The following is a 12,917-nucleotide window of genomic DNA, read 5'->3' on the forward strand; positions in this document are numbered from 1 at the left end:
TTTACTTATGGGACTTTGTACGTTAAGCCTCTTTATCGGTAGTATTAGTCTATGACTGTTAGATCTAGTTAAAATCACACTAAATTTAAAAAAATATACATAATAAAAAGTTTATAATACAAATATGACGACTAAAAAATACAGAACTACAAATAGTTTATTTTTTCCGGTCCTACTAGAAAAACTCATTTTACTTTAATAGTCACTATAAGTTTTTGTATTTCTTAAAAAATAAAGTATATGTATTTATTTTGAAGATTTTATTAAAAAAATAAATTAAAAGACATTATATTTATGACATGTTTAGAAAATGTATTTAAACCCATAATTCTGATTTTGCTACAATATTTTTCTCACACAAAAACACGTGAATTTCAAATCTTTCACAAAGTTTCTATTAATGAATTAAAATCACTGAGGAGTCGTTTGGTTCATGCGTTCAAACCAGTGATTCTTGATTTTGGTATTTGAATTTTAAATTTTTTATGAGAGAAAAACACTGTAACAAAATTAAAATCATGAATTTAAATGCATGAAACAAATAGATCATGGCTTGAACGCATTAACAAAACAAATCCCTTAACGTGGAGCCATGAGTGTCAGTTGGTTTTGAGACCTATAGATAACCTTTGTACCATTTCACTTTAAATTGGACGAGTGATTGGAAGTTATAAAATATAGTTGTTCCTATGACGAGTTAACAAAAATGGTTCCTAAGGTTTCATTTGGTTGTAGGATCAGGGATGAAAAATAAGAATATGAAAACAGTTAGAGGGATGAAGATTAAAAATGGTGTAGAGGATTATAAAAACACAAATAACAAAAAAAAAAAAAAATTGAGTTATGATTCAAATAGTGAAACTTTTAAGGCCTGTTTAGTTCACGCGTTTAAATTAGTGATTTTAATTTATTGGCGATAACTTTGTTAAAAAACTATTGATGGAAAATTTTTGAATTCAAGTTTTTGTGAGAGAAAAATATTTAGTGGTTAACTACATTCAAACTCAAATCATGATTTTCCGTTTTTCATCTCATAGAGAGTTTGAATTTCAAAATTTATTATCTTATACAGTTATAGCTAATGAACCCAAATCATAATTTGAGTATACATTCCAAACAAGTCTTTAAGGGCCCATTTGGTTTATGCGTTTAAACCAGTGATTTTTGATTTTGACATTTGAAATTCAAATTTTTTGCGAGAATAAAACACTTTAGCATAATCAAAATCATGAGTTTAAACACATGAAACATAAGATCATCTCCAATGCAAATGCTAATGCCAATTGTATATTTACCATTAAAAAGTGTGATATAATATGTTATTTTCATTTTGACTCTAATGCACAATATTATATGAAATGCTAAATCTATTAAGGTTTGAAAATTGTAAAAGTAAACTTTTATGTTTAAAATAATTAAAAAATGTAAAAGTTACAATGATTACATGAAAATGTAAACATTTCGACGAATAGTAATCAAATGTCAAAATTTTAATATGCTATATTCGGTGAAAAATTTATCACAAAATATAACATATGAGAAATTTAATATAACAAATAGCATTACATTAACAAGTGTTTTTTACATTCAAATATTAAATTTATAATCTGTATTAAAAATGTTATAAGTTACCAAATAACAATGTTATAGAACACCATTATCTTATAAAAAGTTAATTCCGCAATATAAAACTCATAAGTAGCGTCCACCTTCTATTATACTCTTTAGTATTTTTCTTTGCCAAATGGACTCTGAAAATGAAAATGAAAATGAATAGCGCGATGACATGTCACGAGGAATGCGGAGGGGTGGATCTCAAATTTTGAGACGGTTGATGAGGCAAAACAAGGGAATGAGAAAGCGCGAGGGACATTGTGAAAAGCGAAAGCAAGGCGGGAAGTTGAAAAGAAATATATATAAACAACAAAAAAAATAAATAAAATCCCACACACCCAACAAAAACACCCACACGAATTTCAATATTCTCTCTCTCTCTCTCTCCCCTCCATTGTCCGTACACTGTTAAGTTTCTCTGTCCCTCTCTCTATGTCGATTCCAAATTTTTTACGAGCAAAATGTAATTTTCTTTGTGTTTTTCTTCGATTTTTGTTATTTACACAGTGTTGCTTGTTTTTATTTTTGGGTTTAGCGTTTAGGTTCTGAGAGAGAGAGAGACGAAGACCCATATCGATGGTTGTGCAATCGCCGAAATGCGTGGGTCCCAATGCCAACGGCGGCGTCTCCGGCGACGCCTCCGCTCTCAAAACCCTTAAATCGTCGTCGCCGTCGCCGGCTCCGTCGACGACGTCCTTTCCTAGGAGAAGCAGTGCTCGGATTCAGGACAAGAAGGAGCTTCTGGTGCGTCGCAGGGTTGAGTTGCTCGCCGAGGACGAAGACAAAAATGGAGGAGCCGCGAAGAAGAGAACCACTGCTCCTGCTGTTGCTAGTTCTAACAGGAGAAGAAGCTTCTCTGGTTCTGATAATGGCGGTATGGAAGAGAAACCCATGGATCTTGTTCCGGAAGCGGAATCCAAGAAGCCCATTGATGGTGTTAGTGGTCCGAGCGCAACTAATCCGGTGGGGAAAAGTGACCATGCTAAGATCAAGGACACTCTCAGGCTGTTCAACAAGCACTATCTTCATTTCGTACAGGTTGGTGAACTCTCATCTTCAGTCACGGGTGTTTGGGACACAAACCCACGTTCTTCAACCTTCCTTACCCATTTCGATTTGGTATAACTTTTGCTTATGATATTAATTTTTAAGCAGGAGGAAGAAGAAAGAAGTTAGCAAAGCTTTTTATTAGTGTTTGGACACACGTTTTTGGACGAAAATTATAGTTAAATCTTTAATAAATAATCAACAAAAATTTATTTGGATGAAGTCTATAAAATTCTATTAAAGCTCTAGTACAAGATTCAAAAGTGTTCTTGTGCAATCTTATATTAAGTAGAGTCACATTTTGCGACTTTAACCAAATGAAGAGCGGCATGCATTGAAGAAGACTCATTGTATGGAAAGAATTTGAAGTAAAGTAGTTATATCTGGTCTAAGATAGATCATTAATTCTACCTCAAATGGTGAAACTCCTCACTAGAAAAAGAAAAGCGAAATTTTAGTGCCACGCATGCAAGGAAACAAAAAGTTTCTACACACGACAAACACTTATGCTAGGTAATTTGTGTGTGCGCGTGCGCTATTTTTGATATACTCTTCACTCACTGCCCTGCAGGAAGAGGAGAAAAGGTGCAAAAAGGTGGTAGTGCAGCTTGATAAGAAATCTAAAGGATCTAAATCAAAGGTTAAATTCTGACCATCAAACTCTCTTTCTCTCTTTTTTCCTTGAAATAAATTGATTTTGCCATGATGTTTATATTATAAACGGTGTTCTTCTATGCTTACTGATGTACAAATTTGTATAGAAAGGAGCTGTGACAGAAGATACGAAGAGCACAGCAAAGCGACCTGATTTGAAGGCAATAACTAAGGCAAGTTTTTTGACGGGTCAAATTTATTATACTTATCGTTTATCTTATTCTGTACTTTCAGTATATTGTCATTTATCTTATTCTGTACTCTTTCCTTATCAATTTTTGAGGTTTCATTGAACCTTATATGCCTTCTTACTACCAATTATAACTCTGTAGCAGATGACTGAGAACAAAGAAACTTTGTATTCCAGTAAACGAATTGGCAATATTCCAGGTTTGTGGCTTTCACCAAAATTGATTTTGCGGATTTGCTATTTACTGTTGCATTTGGCCGGGAAATTTTTTTTCTTATCTTTCTAACTCGATACAATTCAATGATGAGATATAAACCTCTTAAATCTTTTAAAGCTATCTTGGTGGGTGTTAAAAATGCTGTCGGCCCATTGCAGGTATTGATGTTGGCCATCAGTTTTATTCTCGAGCTGAAATGGTGGTCGTTGGTTTCCATAGCCACTGGTTGAATGGAATAGATTACATGGGGCAAAACTACAGTAAAGGGGTAATGAATCTATTATTATCTTTGCTCAAGGGATTTATTTCAGAGTTAATTACATCTAGTATCTGTTCAATGTAATTAGTATTTGAATATGGTTAATGCCCGGCTGGCTCACGTTGGTTTGTTAGAGGGAAAAAAAAACCAACTTCTGTTTTTCCTCCTTTTGTGAAATTGCAGGAATACAGTAAATACACATTCCCACTAGCAGTGGCTATTGTTTTGTCTGGAATGTATGAAGATGATCTGGATAATGCTGAGGATGTTGTATATACTGGTCAAGGTGGGCATAATTTGACAGGTGATAAACGTCAAATTCGAGATCAAGTGATGGAGCGTGGAAACTTGGCACTCAAGGTGTGTATTTATCCATGTTTATGGATTTCTATGGGAAACTTGCTCTCACCTCTTGAAACGACAGTTATTGATAACGATCTATTTAGTTTCTTTGTTAGTGCTCTGGGTTAATCACATCAGACACCTAATTTGTGTGAGGAATATGTTAATAGCTATATGTCGATACCTGTTTTCATGTATTGTTGGGGAACTAGTAGTCTAATAGACAAACATATAGCCTAAATACTTCTTTCATCTATTGCCTACGAGAACATTGAGAAATTGTGTTCCTGTTCACTATTGCCTTTTCTCCCCTGAGTCGTTAGCACTTTTGTTAGATAAGCATTTGGGAATATTAATTGATTGCTTAGGTATTATTTTGTTTCTTTTTCTTTGAAGAGTCAGCTAGGAGAAGGTTTCCAATGTCAATATGACTATTCAGTACAGTACAGGCTTTTTTCATCTGAAACATAAAACTTTGATACATATAGTCGTTGATGATTGTTGTGTTGAAATGTAAGAATCACATGTGTAATAAGTTTTTTGATTTCACGATGGTTTTGAAACAAGCACGGATCTCCATTCTTTTGATATTTGGTATAATTGATCTAAGATCTAGATGATGCTAGTGTGAAATGGGATCAAAACATACTTTCTTCTGTTTGTTGTGTGCTTCACATGTATATTGACTTAGAGGTTTGTGGACAATATCTAAACAAGAAGTGAATCCCGTGGGTCTTACGTATTGTGCAACCGATTTCAGAATTGTGTGGAGCAAGATGTGTCCGTTAGAGTAGTTCGTGGCCATGACTCTTCAAGTAGTTATTGTGGTAGAGTTTACACTTACGATGGCTTGTACAAGGTAACTATCTGAAACATAAATTGTGTCTTTAGTGTACTGGGTCGATATAATGAAAAACTACCTTTCTTTAGCAAGTTTGCACTTTTCTTTTGTAGGTCGTTCAATATTGGGCAGAGAAGGGTATTTCTGGATTTACTGTTTTTAAGTATCGCCTAAAGCGGCTTGAAGGGCAACCATTGTTGACCACTAACCAGGTTAAATGTCTTCAATTGATTATTTTTTTCACCGAATTTTTCTTAAGATGCCCCTCATTTTAGCAGCTCTCGTTTTCATATCATTTAAACTTACAACTTATCATGCGGTTGGTCTCTGTGGTTGTTTCGAATCATTTCTCTTTTTCGATGCCACAAGTCATTTCATTTCAAGCGCAAATTCTGTCCATAATTCATCAATAATACAATCTGCCTTTATTTTGTAGTCTATCTTGTGCACTTGCACTTTACTTGGAGATTTTAACATTTGCTTATGTCCAATTTTTGGTTTGACCAGCGGCACATGATGAGCCAGTGAAGAGTTCTTTTTTTCATTTTCAGTTGATAAGGTTTACTTCCATGGCAGGTCCAATTTAGCTATGGGCGTGTTCCACAGTCGATCTCAGAAATACGAGGGTATGTGATGTTTGAACCATCAAATAGTAGAACACTAACAAACATTTGATATTGGGTTATACATTGATTAAATTCTATCATATTTCTAAGGTTGGTATGTGAGGACATTACTGGTGGTCAAGAAAATATTCCTATTCCAGCTACAAATTTGGTTGATGATCCACCTGTTGCACCCACAGGCAAGTTGTATTATTAAATTTAGTATGCTAATGAATGGAAGCATATCTGGTTGTTTGCTTCCCATGCTTCATTCGGCTCACGCTTTTTTAATGATCTTTTTTATGGTTATGCCGGCGATGATAGGTGGATTTGGTAATTGGTTTGTTCCGATTCTGATAGGTGCACCTGACATGGCATTGCCAGCGTAACACGTATAATGTTATTAGTCTAAATCCGATGACTTGGAGGTGCGGGTTATTTATAGGGTCTTGGCTCGCTCAACTAAGCAGCGCTCTAAGCGCTGGCAGCGTCTCCTGTTATATCTTTCTAAACCTAGCCTCTTCACTCCGCTATCTTTCGAGTGGTGGTTAATGGACTTTACCGTTGAACCCCTACTTGAAAGGGAGAATAGCGGAGTTGTTGTACAGCCTAAGGAGTTACGGTTACCTCCTATCGGGGATAACCCCTCTGATGGCATAACACTATCTGAGGATGAAGCTGAATTCCTTGAGTACACGCTGTTCCGGGGTTGGATGCAGCAGTGGCTCAAGTGGGTTCAGTGGTACGCTGAGGTTGCCGTGAAGAGTTCTTTTTTTCATTTTCAGTTGATAAGGTTTACTTCCATGGCAGGTCCAATTTAGCTATGGGCGTGTTCCACAGTCGATCTCAGAAATACGAGGGTATGTGATGTTTGAACCATCAAATAGTAGAACACTAACAAACATTTGATATTGGGTTATACATTGATTAAATTCTATCGTATTTCTAAGGTTGGTATGTGAGGACATTACTGGTGGTCAAGAAAATATTCCTATTCCAGCTACAAATTTGGTTGATGATCCACCTGTTGCACCCACAGGCAAGTTGTATTATTAAATTTAGTATGCTATTGAATGGAAGCATATCTGGTTGTTTGCTTCCCATGCTTCATTCTCCAATATTTATTGATAAAAATTTCTTATTTTTCATTAATATCCGATCATCAGTGTTTTTATATTAATGCACAACATACAGTCTTGGTATTTGTAGTTCTGGAATTTTGTCACCTTTTGTTTTAACTTTTATTTTTTCGACCTCATTTGCAAATATCTTTTTCATTATTTTAACTGAGTATGACCTTTACCGATAGTCAAGTTACATTTTATGTTGGTTTTGGTAACTTTCAGGTTTCACATATCACAAGTCTATTCAAGTATCAAAAGGTGTGAAGCTTCCCAAGAACACTGCAGGTTGCAATTGTATAGGAACCTGTGGAGATCCCAAGACTTGCTCCTGTGCTAAGCTTAATGGCGGGGACTTCCCATACGTGCATCGTGATGGAGGCAGGTGGGTAGCATATTTGATTGATTGGCTGATCTGGTTTATTTCTATCTTCTTATTAGGTGTTCCTGTTTTGTGCGTCCCCAGATTAATTGAAGCCAAGGATGTGGTTTTTGAATGTGGCCCGGGATGTGGCTGTGGACCTGGTTGTGTCAACCGTACCTCTCAGAGAGGATTCAAGTACCGATTTGAGGTCGTGCTTATATTGCAAGTTGCGTTAAATGTCATTATTAGTATCTGATTGTCAAAATGGGGTTGTCTGAAACTAAACATGTCTTGTGATTTGTGAGCAGGTTTTCCGCACTCCTAAGAAAGGCTGGGCTGTTAGATCTTGGGATTTTATACCTTCCGGCGCACCAATATGTGAGTACACGGGAATTCTAAGGAGGCAAGAAGATGTAGATAGTGTCTCGGGGAATGATTATATTTTTGACATCGATTGCTTGCAGACAATGAACGGTGTAGGTGGAAGAGAGGTATTGGTCCTGTGACCCCAGTATAATCTTTCAATGCGTATTTATATTGCAAAATTTATATCTTTTGCAATTGTTTTTGATGGCGGGGCTATTCGCTCTTGACAAATTACATTATTAGTTTTTTTTTTCTTTTTCTTTTTTCATGATTTTAGAATACATCTGAAAAGTGCTGCTTCTGCTCTAGATATAGTAAATATAAGCGTCAAAATGGTTTCTCAGTAGTCTTCTAGTGCTCTAGTTCTGTTCCACCTTCAACTAATGATATTGCTTTATTATTATTAAAGTCCTTATCCATTCAGTTCATATCTGCGATCGACTCTTTGTGCTTAATAAACACCCATGTCTTCCACTTCACATAATAGTCTGTTTTGAACGTTCACTTCTTTTGGTCCAATTTTTAACAGCGACGGTCGCGTGATGCATCCATAGCAGCTGTTAATTCATTGGACAAGCATGGAGATAGATCTGAAAGTGTACCGGAGTTTTGCATCGATGCTGGTTCAAGCGGAAATATAGCTAGATTTATTAATCACAGCTGCGGTCCCAATCTGTTTGTCCAATGTGTTTTGAGCTCACACCATGATGTAAAGCTTGCAAGAGTAATGCTATTTGCTGCGGACAACATACCTCCTTTGCAGGTGATTCACTCGAGCATGGACTTTCCATGTTTTATTTAGACTTGCTTTCATTACTTTTAGCACTTGAAACTGAAATAAGAAAAAAGATCTTGCGATTGAGGCCTTGTTTATTAGGGGAGGAAAGTGGAAGGAGGAATGGGGTTGGAGGATTAGTAGATGGATTTCTAAGACTTATGGTTGTTTGGTAGGTGGGATTAGAGGAGGAAATAGATTAAGTGAGAGATTAAAAACCCTTCACAGGATTCCAAGTTTGATTCTTCAAAACTGGAAGGATTGGAAGAGGTGGGGTGTACATGAAGTGGTTTGTGTGTTCGTTTGTTTGTTTTTGTTTTTGTTTTTTGTTTTTGTTTTTGTTTGTTTGTTTGTTTGTTTTTTTTGGTGACGTTTCTCAGCTTTTGAAATATTTATGCTGAGGTTGCCGTGTTGGCATGCGGGTAGGAAAATTGAGAATCCGAGGTACTCGAACCTGACCCCACAAGTTGACTGATAGTAAAAATATTGTGTTCTTTATTTCCCTCCCAACTTTTTAAGTATACAAGGCGGCCTAACAAATACATCCCTACTCTTTTCTTCTCTTTCCACTGCCTCACTCACATTCTTTCTGTACAACCTCCTCTCTCGTTTTAACCTTTAACCTTTCTCATAATCTTCCTCGAGCACTGTTCACATCTCCTCTTTCCCCTCTTTGAGACTCTTTTGGCCTACTCTGCCTTCATCCACCTTCAACCTTTCTTGAAGCTCAAAAGTCGAAAAGGATCTTTTGCTGCTTGCTTCTGTGAAGGTTGATGGAGAAGAATTCGAGTTCTATTGTTATATTTACTAATTTTTAGAGAATGTTCAACAAATCATAAGGCCCAACCAAACAAGTCGAGTCGAGCTGAGCCATTTCATGTTTGGATTTCTGGCCAAGCGGCTTGATTGGTCTCAACTTTTGGTTCATTGTGGCCAAACCCGGCGGATGAATAGTCCTAATTACTAAACACAATGAGAGAAAGGTCCTCTCCGTACTTCTCGTTTTCTTTACCTAGTTACATGCCTCTCCCTCGTTCCTATTTTCTTTTCCTCTTACAAAATACAACCTAAATGTTTTTCTTGATGTACAACAGGAGCTCACATATGATTACGGGTACGCACTTGATAGTGTGTTTGGCCCGGATGGCAAGGTAAAACAAATGCCTTGTTATTGTGGCGCTACAGACTGCAAGAAACGGTTGTACTAACTAGCTTTGTTGGGATGGATGACAGTGCAACTTTCTTCCAAGTTTTTGGCTGCTTCACTGGGTTACTCATGTTGATCATTGAATTGCTTTTTTGTATTATGATCAACTGATCTATTATTTCCCTCTCTTAAGGGGTTTCTCATGTTTTGGTACAGAAAAGACCACAGGTCAAATTCACTGATTATGATGAATGAAATAGGAAGAAAAATGATACAGAAATGTGTTTCGATATAGTTCCTAGAGGCGAGAGATGCCTGATTTTGGTCCTTTTAAAGTACTTGTATATATAATCTTACATTTCAGGTACAGTTGAGTTTTCTGAATGTAGTTTTTGCTGCTTGAATTCTAGTCAAATGTCAATGGTACGATAGACAAAACATGAACATATCGAAAATTGTTTGTTGGCAACTTAGGAAAGGAGATAATCTCTCATTCTCTCCTTTAGGAGCTTTTCATGGCAAGGGTATCCACTGGTAGTGTATATTTCCGCACGTTTGACCTATTTAAAATTACATCAAATGAAAAAAAAAAAAACCAAAACAAAACGGGCAAAATATCATATAGATCAAATGTAAACTGAGGATACGTCAAATATACCTTGAAAGCTTGTCAATGTCAGGTGCATGTGATGTAGATTCAAGACTTGAGAGTACGACTTATTCCTATAAATGAAGGGAATAGTCTTCAACGAGCGCATTTCACATAAACACATCCATCATTATAAGTAACAAACACAGAGCTTTGGCGTTTAGGAAATACCTTTCTGATTTAGAAAAAAAAAAAAAAGGCTCTGAAGCTAATAACCAGTTTAACATTTGTTATATGGAAAAAAAAAAAAGAACACAGTTCTGTCAGTCACAAACTCATTATTTTTTTTCCCCATGTGTCGAGCACAGAAAATTATCAGTTAAAAGTCACAAGCTCGAGCCAATGATCACTAGGTCCACCGATGTTGGGTAGGGTAGGGTGATACTTGGATTTGACAGGATGCAGGTTTGATCCTGGATTATATAAAAAGGGAAAACTTGCTGCATGCTATACCTATATGTAACAAGTAAACTACCATAGCTTTCAAGAAATGGAGGTGGCCAGCAATTCACTCGTCCAACTCTGACCGTGCTTTTAAGCGGTATTGGCGCCCTGGTTTCTGTGAGACGCTCTTAAACGCTCTTCTTGAATTCCACAGTTTCCAGTTCATCTTCTTCCATTGCACAAGCATCACTCTCATCGGCATCCGCAACCTCAATGCCTATTGGCCTACCTATGTGGACCCCGATATCCTTCCCAATACCAACTTGTTGCACTAATTCTGTACACCTATCTACCATCGCACTAGTATCACCCCCTTTCTTTCTTGGTATGAAAGTGACCGACCTCGGAGGGTCAAAAAGAGCGTCCTCATTCTTTGACAGCAATTCTACACTAGCATTCGACTTATTCAAAACCTTGAGAAAGTCCATGTATGCTTGCTTGTTCGATTCCTCATCCATGTCACTTGAAGAGTCGAATGTGTAACATGTATATCTTGAAGGGTTTCGCAAATAATCTGGTATTCCGGAAGCATGATTTTCAACGTCAACCCCTTCCCCCAAAGAGCTTTCTTTTAGTGCCTTATGGTCGGGTTCTGTATCACCATTATCTTTACATTCGGGATCAAAACGCACACGCTTATGTGACCTAGGGTCCAACTGGCTATCCTTTCTCTTGAGAATTGATTTCGGGTTGGAAGGTCCGTCCTCTGAGACGGTGGTTTCAGTATTCATAGTTGACAATGACGTGTCTTCATCAGAAACCTGCAAAGAATCAATCTTTTTAGCAGCTTCTGCATCCTCTTTGAGCCTGATTTTGGCAGCTACGTGATTCGCCCGCGGGTCCCTAATCACTTCCTTGAACGAAATTGGAAGCTCGCCTCCAGAGTCTATGTCAATCCCGTAGTCTTCTATATCTCTCATGTACACGCGATCCCCTGGCTTTTCCTTGCCGATTGCCACTTTGTCATACTCATCCTCCTCTTCCTGCATTTTATAAAAATAAAAGAGTTCATAACACTTCCATCCTTAGAATTTTCATGATTTGATACTTCTAATTCCCCCTTTTTTTTTTTGACAACTATAGTGCCTATTTTTTTTTTTTTTTGAAAAAAAAACCAAAGCAATTAACTCATGATTAAATGGAGTCAAATTTGAGACAGTTCTAAGATTCATCTAAAGACCAAACTGCCAAAAAAAAGGAGAAGAAATCCATAGACAAAAGCATCAAACAAGATAAGTTGAGTAAACACTAGTGCTACAAAACTGAATTGAAGATTTACCCTCCGTAATTGATTGAATTGAACTTAATTGATACTATTTTTGTAAATCTTAGGATCAGATTGCGAAAATAATAAAAAATAAACAAAAACGCAGATAGAAAAAAAAGAAAAAAAAAGCTCACCTCGTAATCGAGAGTACAATCCAAGCCAATCGAAGATTTCACCTCCCACTCCTCGTCGTTATAATCCTCCGGCTTCCCAGACCTTCTCGACGAACGACATCCCTGTGACTCATCGTCGTCGTCGTCGTTTTCGTCGTCTTCATCAAGGTCTTCTGGGTCCTTCTCCAGTTCACTTCCGTAATCACGATTCGATTTCCTAACCGACTCGTCTCGACGGTTCTCGAAAACCGAAGCTTGTGAGCTCGATTCCGGTTCTGGACTTCCCTTGTCCCGGTTCCATTCAATCCTCTCGATTTCGCCGTCGGTTAGGCACCAAAGCGAGCTCAGAGACGACGAATGCGGAGCTGAAGACGACGAAGAAGATGAGGAATTTAGAGAGCCGAATATCTTGTCGACGCGAACTTTGAAGGAGTCTTCCATGGTTCGAACTCGAAGAGAGAATTGGAGAGAGAAAAAAGCGATAAATTAGGGTTTTGAGACGAAATTTAGGGTTTTTAAAGTCGAGGATTTTGGAGAAGATGGTGGCTTTTGTTCTGATGGCGGGTATGTAATTTATTTTGTAACGTATCTTCGAAATTGGACGACAATGCTTCCCTCTTCTATTGACTATTGGCCTTTAGGTTAGTTGAGATGAGATAGATTAGAATTGGAAGAAGTTGTACCTAATAAGCAGCCCATAACGGAGCCCACCAAAATATTTGATCCATGTACGTAACCATGGGCTACTACAATGAAAGCCCATAAAAAGGCCGAGCTGAACTTGGCCCACGTAACTAATTTATCACTGATTATCAGAAAAATAACATAATAGTTTAATTATCACATTTTTATATGACTTTTACGTTAATATTTGTACGTGAGGTGTTGCACATCACTACTAG

The 12,917-nt window shown here is 37.1% G+C and overlaps 2 protein-coding genes across 2 annotated transcripts; one reads left to right on the forward strand and one right to left on the reverse strand.

Moving 5' to 3' along the window:
* Positions 1–1,956: 1,956 nt before the first annotated feature.
* On the forward strand, positions 1,957–9,616 carry LOC21392039 (histone-lysine N-methyltransferase, H3 lysine-9 specific SUVH4). Its single transcript, XM_024165386.1, has 16 exons — positions 1,957–2,021; positions 2,150–2,652; positions 3,233–3,301; positions 3,423–3,488; positions 3,651–3,705; positions 3,881–3,990; positions 4,165–4,341; positions 5,084–5,182; positions 5,278–5,376; positions 5,741–5,790; positions 5,881–5,969; positions 7,116–7,275; positions 7,357–7,462; positions 7,563–7,745; positions 8,150–8,383; positions 9,490–9,616. Exons 2-16 carry the CDS (start codon positions 2,191–2,193, stop codon positions 9,601–9,603), a joined length of 2,073 nt encoding a protein of 690 aa, XP_024021154.1. The 5' UTR covers positions 1,957–2,021; positions 2,150–2,190; the 3' UTR covers positions 9,604–9,616.
* A 1,147-nt stretch (positions 9,617–10,763) lies between these two features.
* On the reverse strand, positions 10,764–12,618 carry LOC112091512 (nuclear polyadenylated RNA-binding protein 3-like). Its single transcript, XM_024165393.1, has 2 exons — positions 12,037–12,618; positions 10,764–11,618 (listed from the first exon to the last, which is right to left on the reverse strand). Exons 1-2 carry the CDS (start codon positions 12,454–12,456, stop codon positions 10,764–10,766), a joined length of 1,275 nt encoding a protein of 424 aa, XP_024021161.1. The 5' UTR covers positions 12,457–12,618.
* Positions 12,619–12,917: the final 299 nt, after the last annotated feature.

The sequence above is a fragment of the Morus notabilis genome, unplaced genomic scaffold, assembly GCF_000414095.1.
Source record: "Morus notabilis unplaced genomic scaffold, ASM41409v2 Scaffold1580, whole genome shotgun sequence".
In the NCBI taxonomy this organism is placed as follows: domain Eukaryota; kingdom Viridiplantae; phylum Streptophyta; class Magnoliopsida; order Rosales; family Moraceae; genus Morus; species Morus notabilis.

Coding starts and splice junctions, on each gene's coding strand:
- LOC21392039 (XM_024165386.1), top strand. CDS start 2,191: ATGGTTGTGCAATCGCCGAAATGCGTGGGTCCCAATGCCAACGGCGGC. Junction 4,342..5,083: donor GTGGAAACTTGGCACTCAAG/GTGTGTATTTAT, acceptor AACCGATTTCAG/AATTGTGTGGAGCAAGATGT. Junction 5,183..5,277: donor CTTACGATGGCTTGTACAAG/GTAACTATCTGA, acceptor TTTCTTTTGTAG/GTCGTTCAATATTGGGCAGA.
- LOC112091512 (XM_024165393.1), bottom strand. CDS start 12,456: ATGGAAGACTCCTTCAAAGTTCGCGTCGACAAGATATTCGGCTCTCTA. Junction 11,619..12,036: donor ATTGTACTCTCGATTACGAG/GTGAGCTTTTTT, acceptor TATAAAATGCAG/GAAGAGGAGGATGAGTATGA.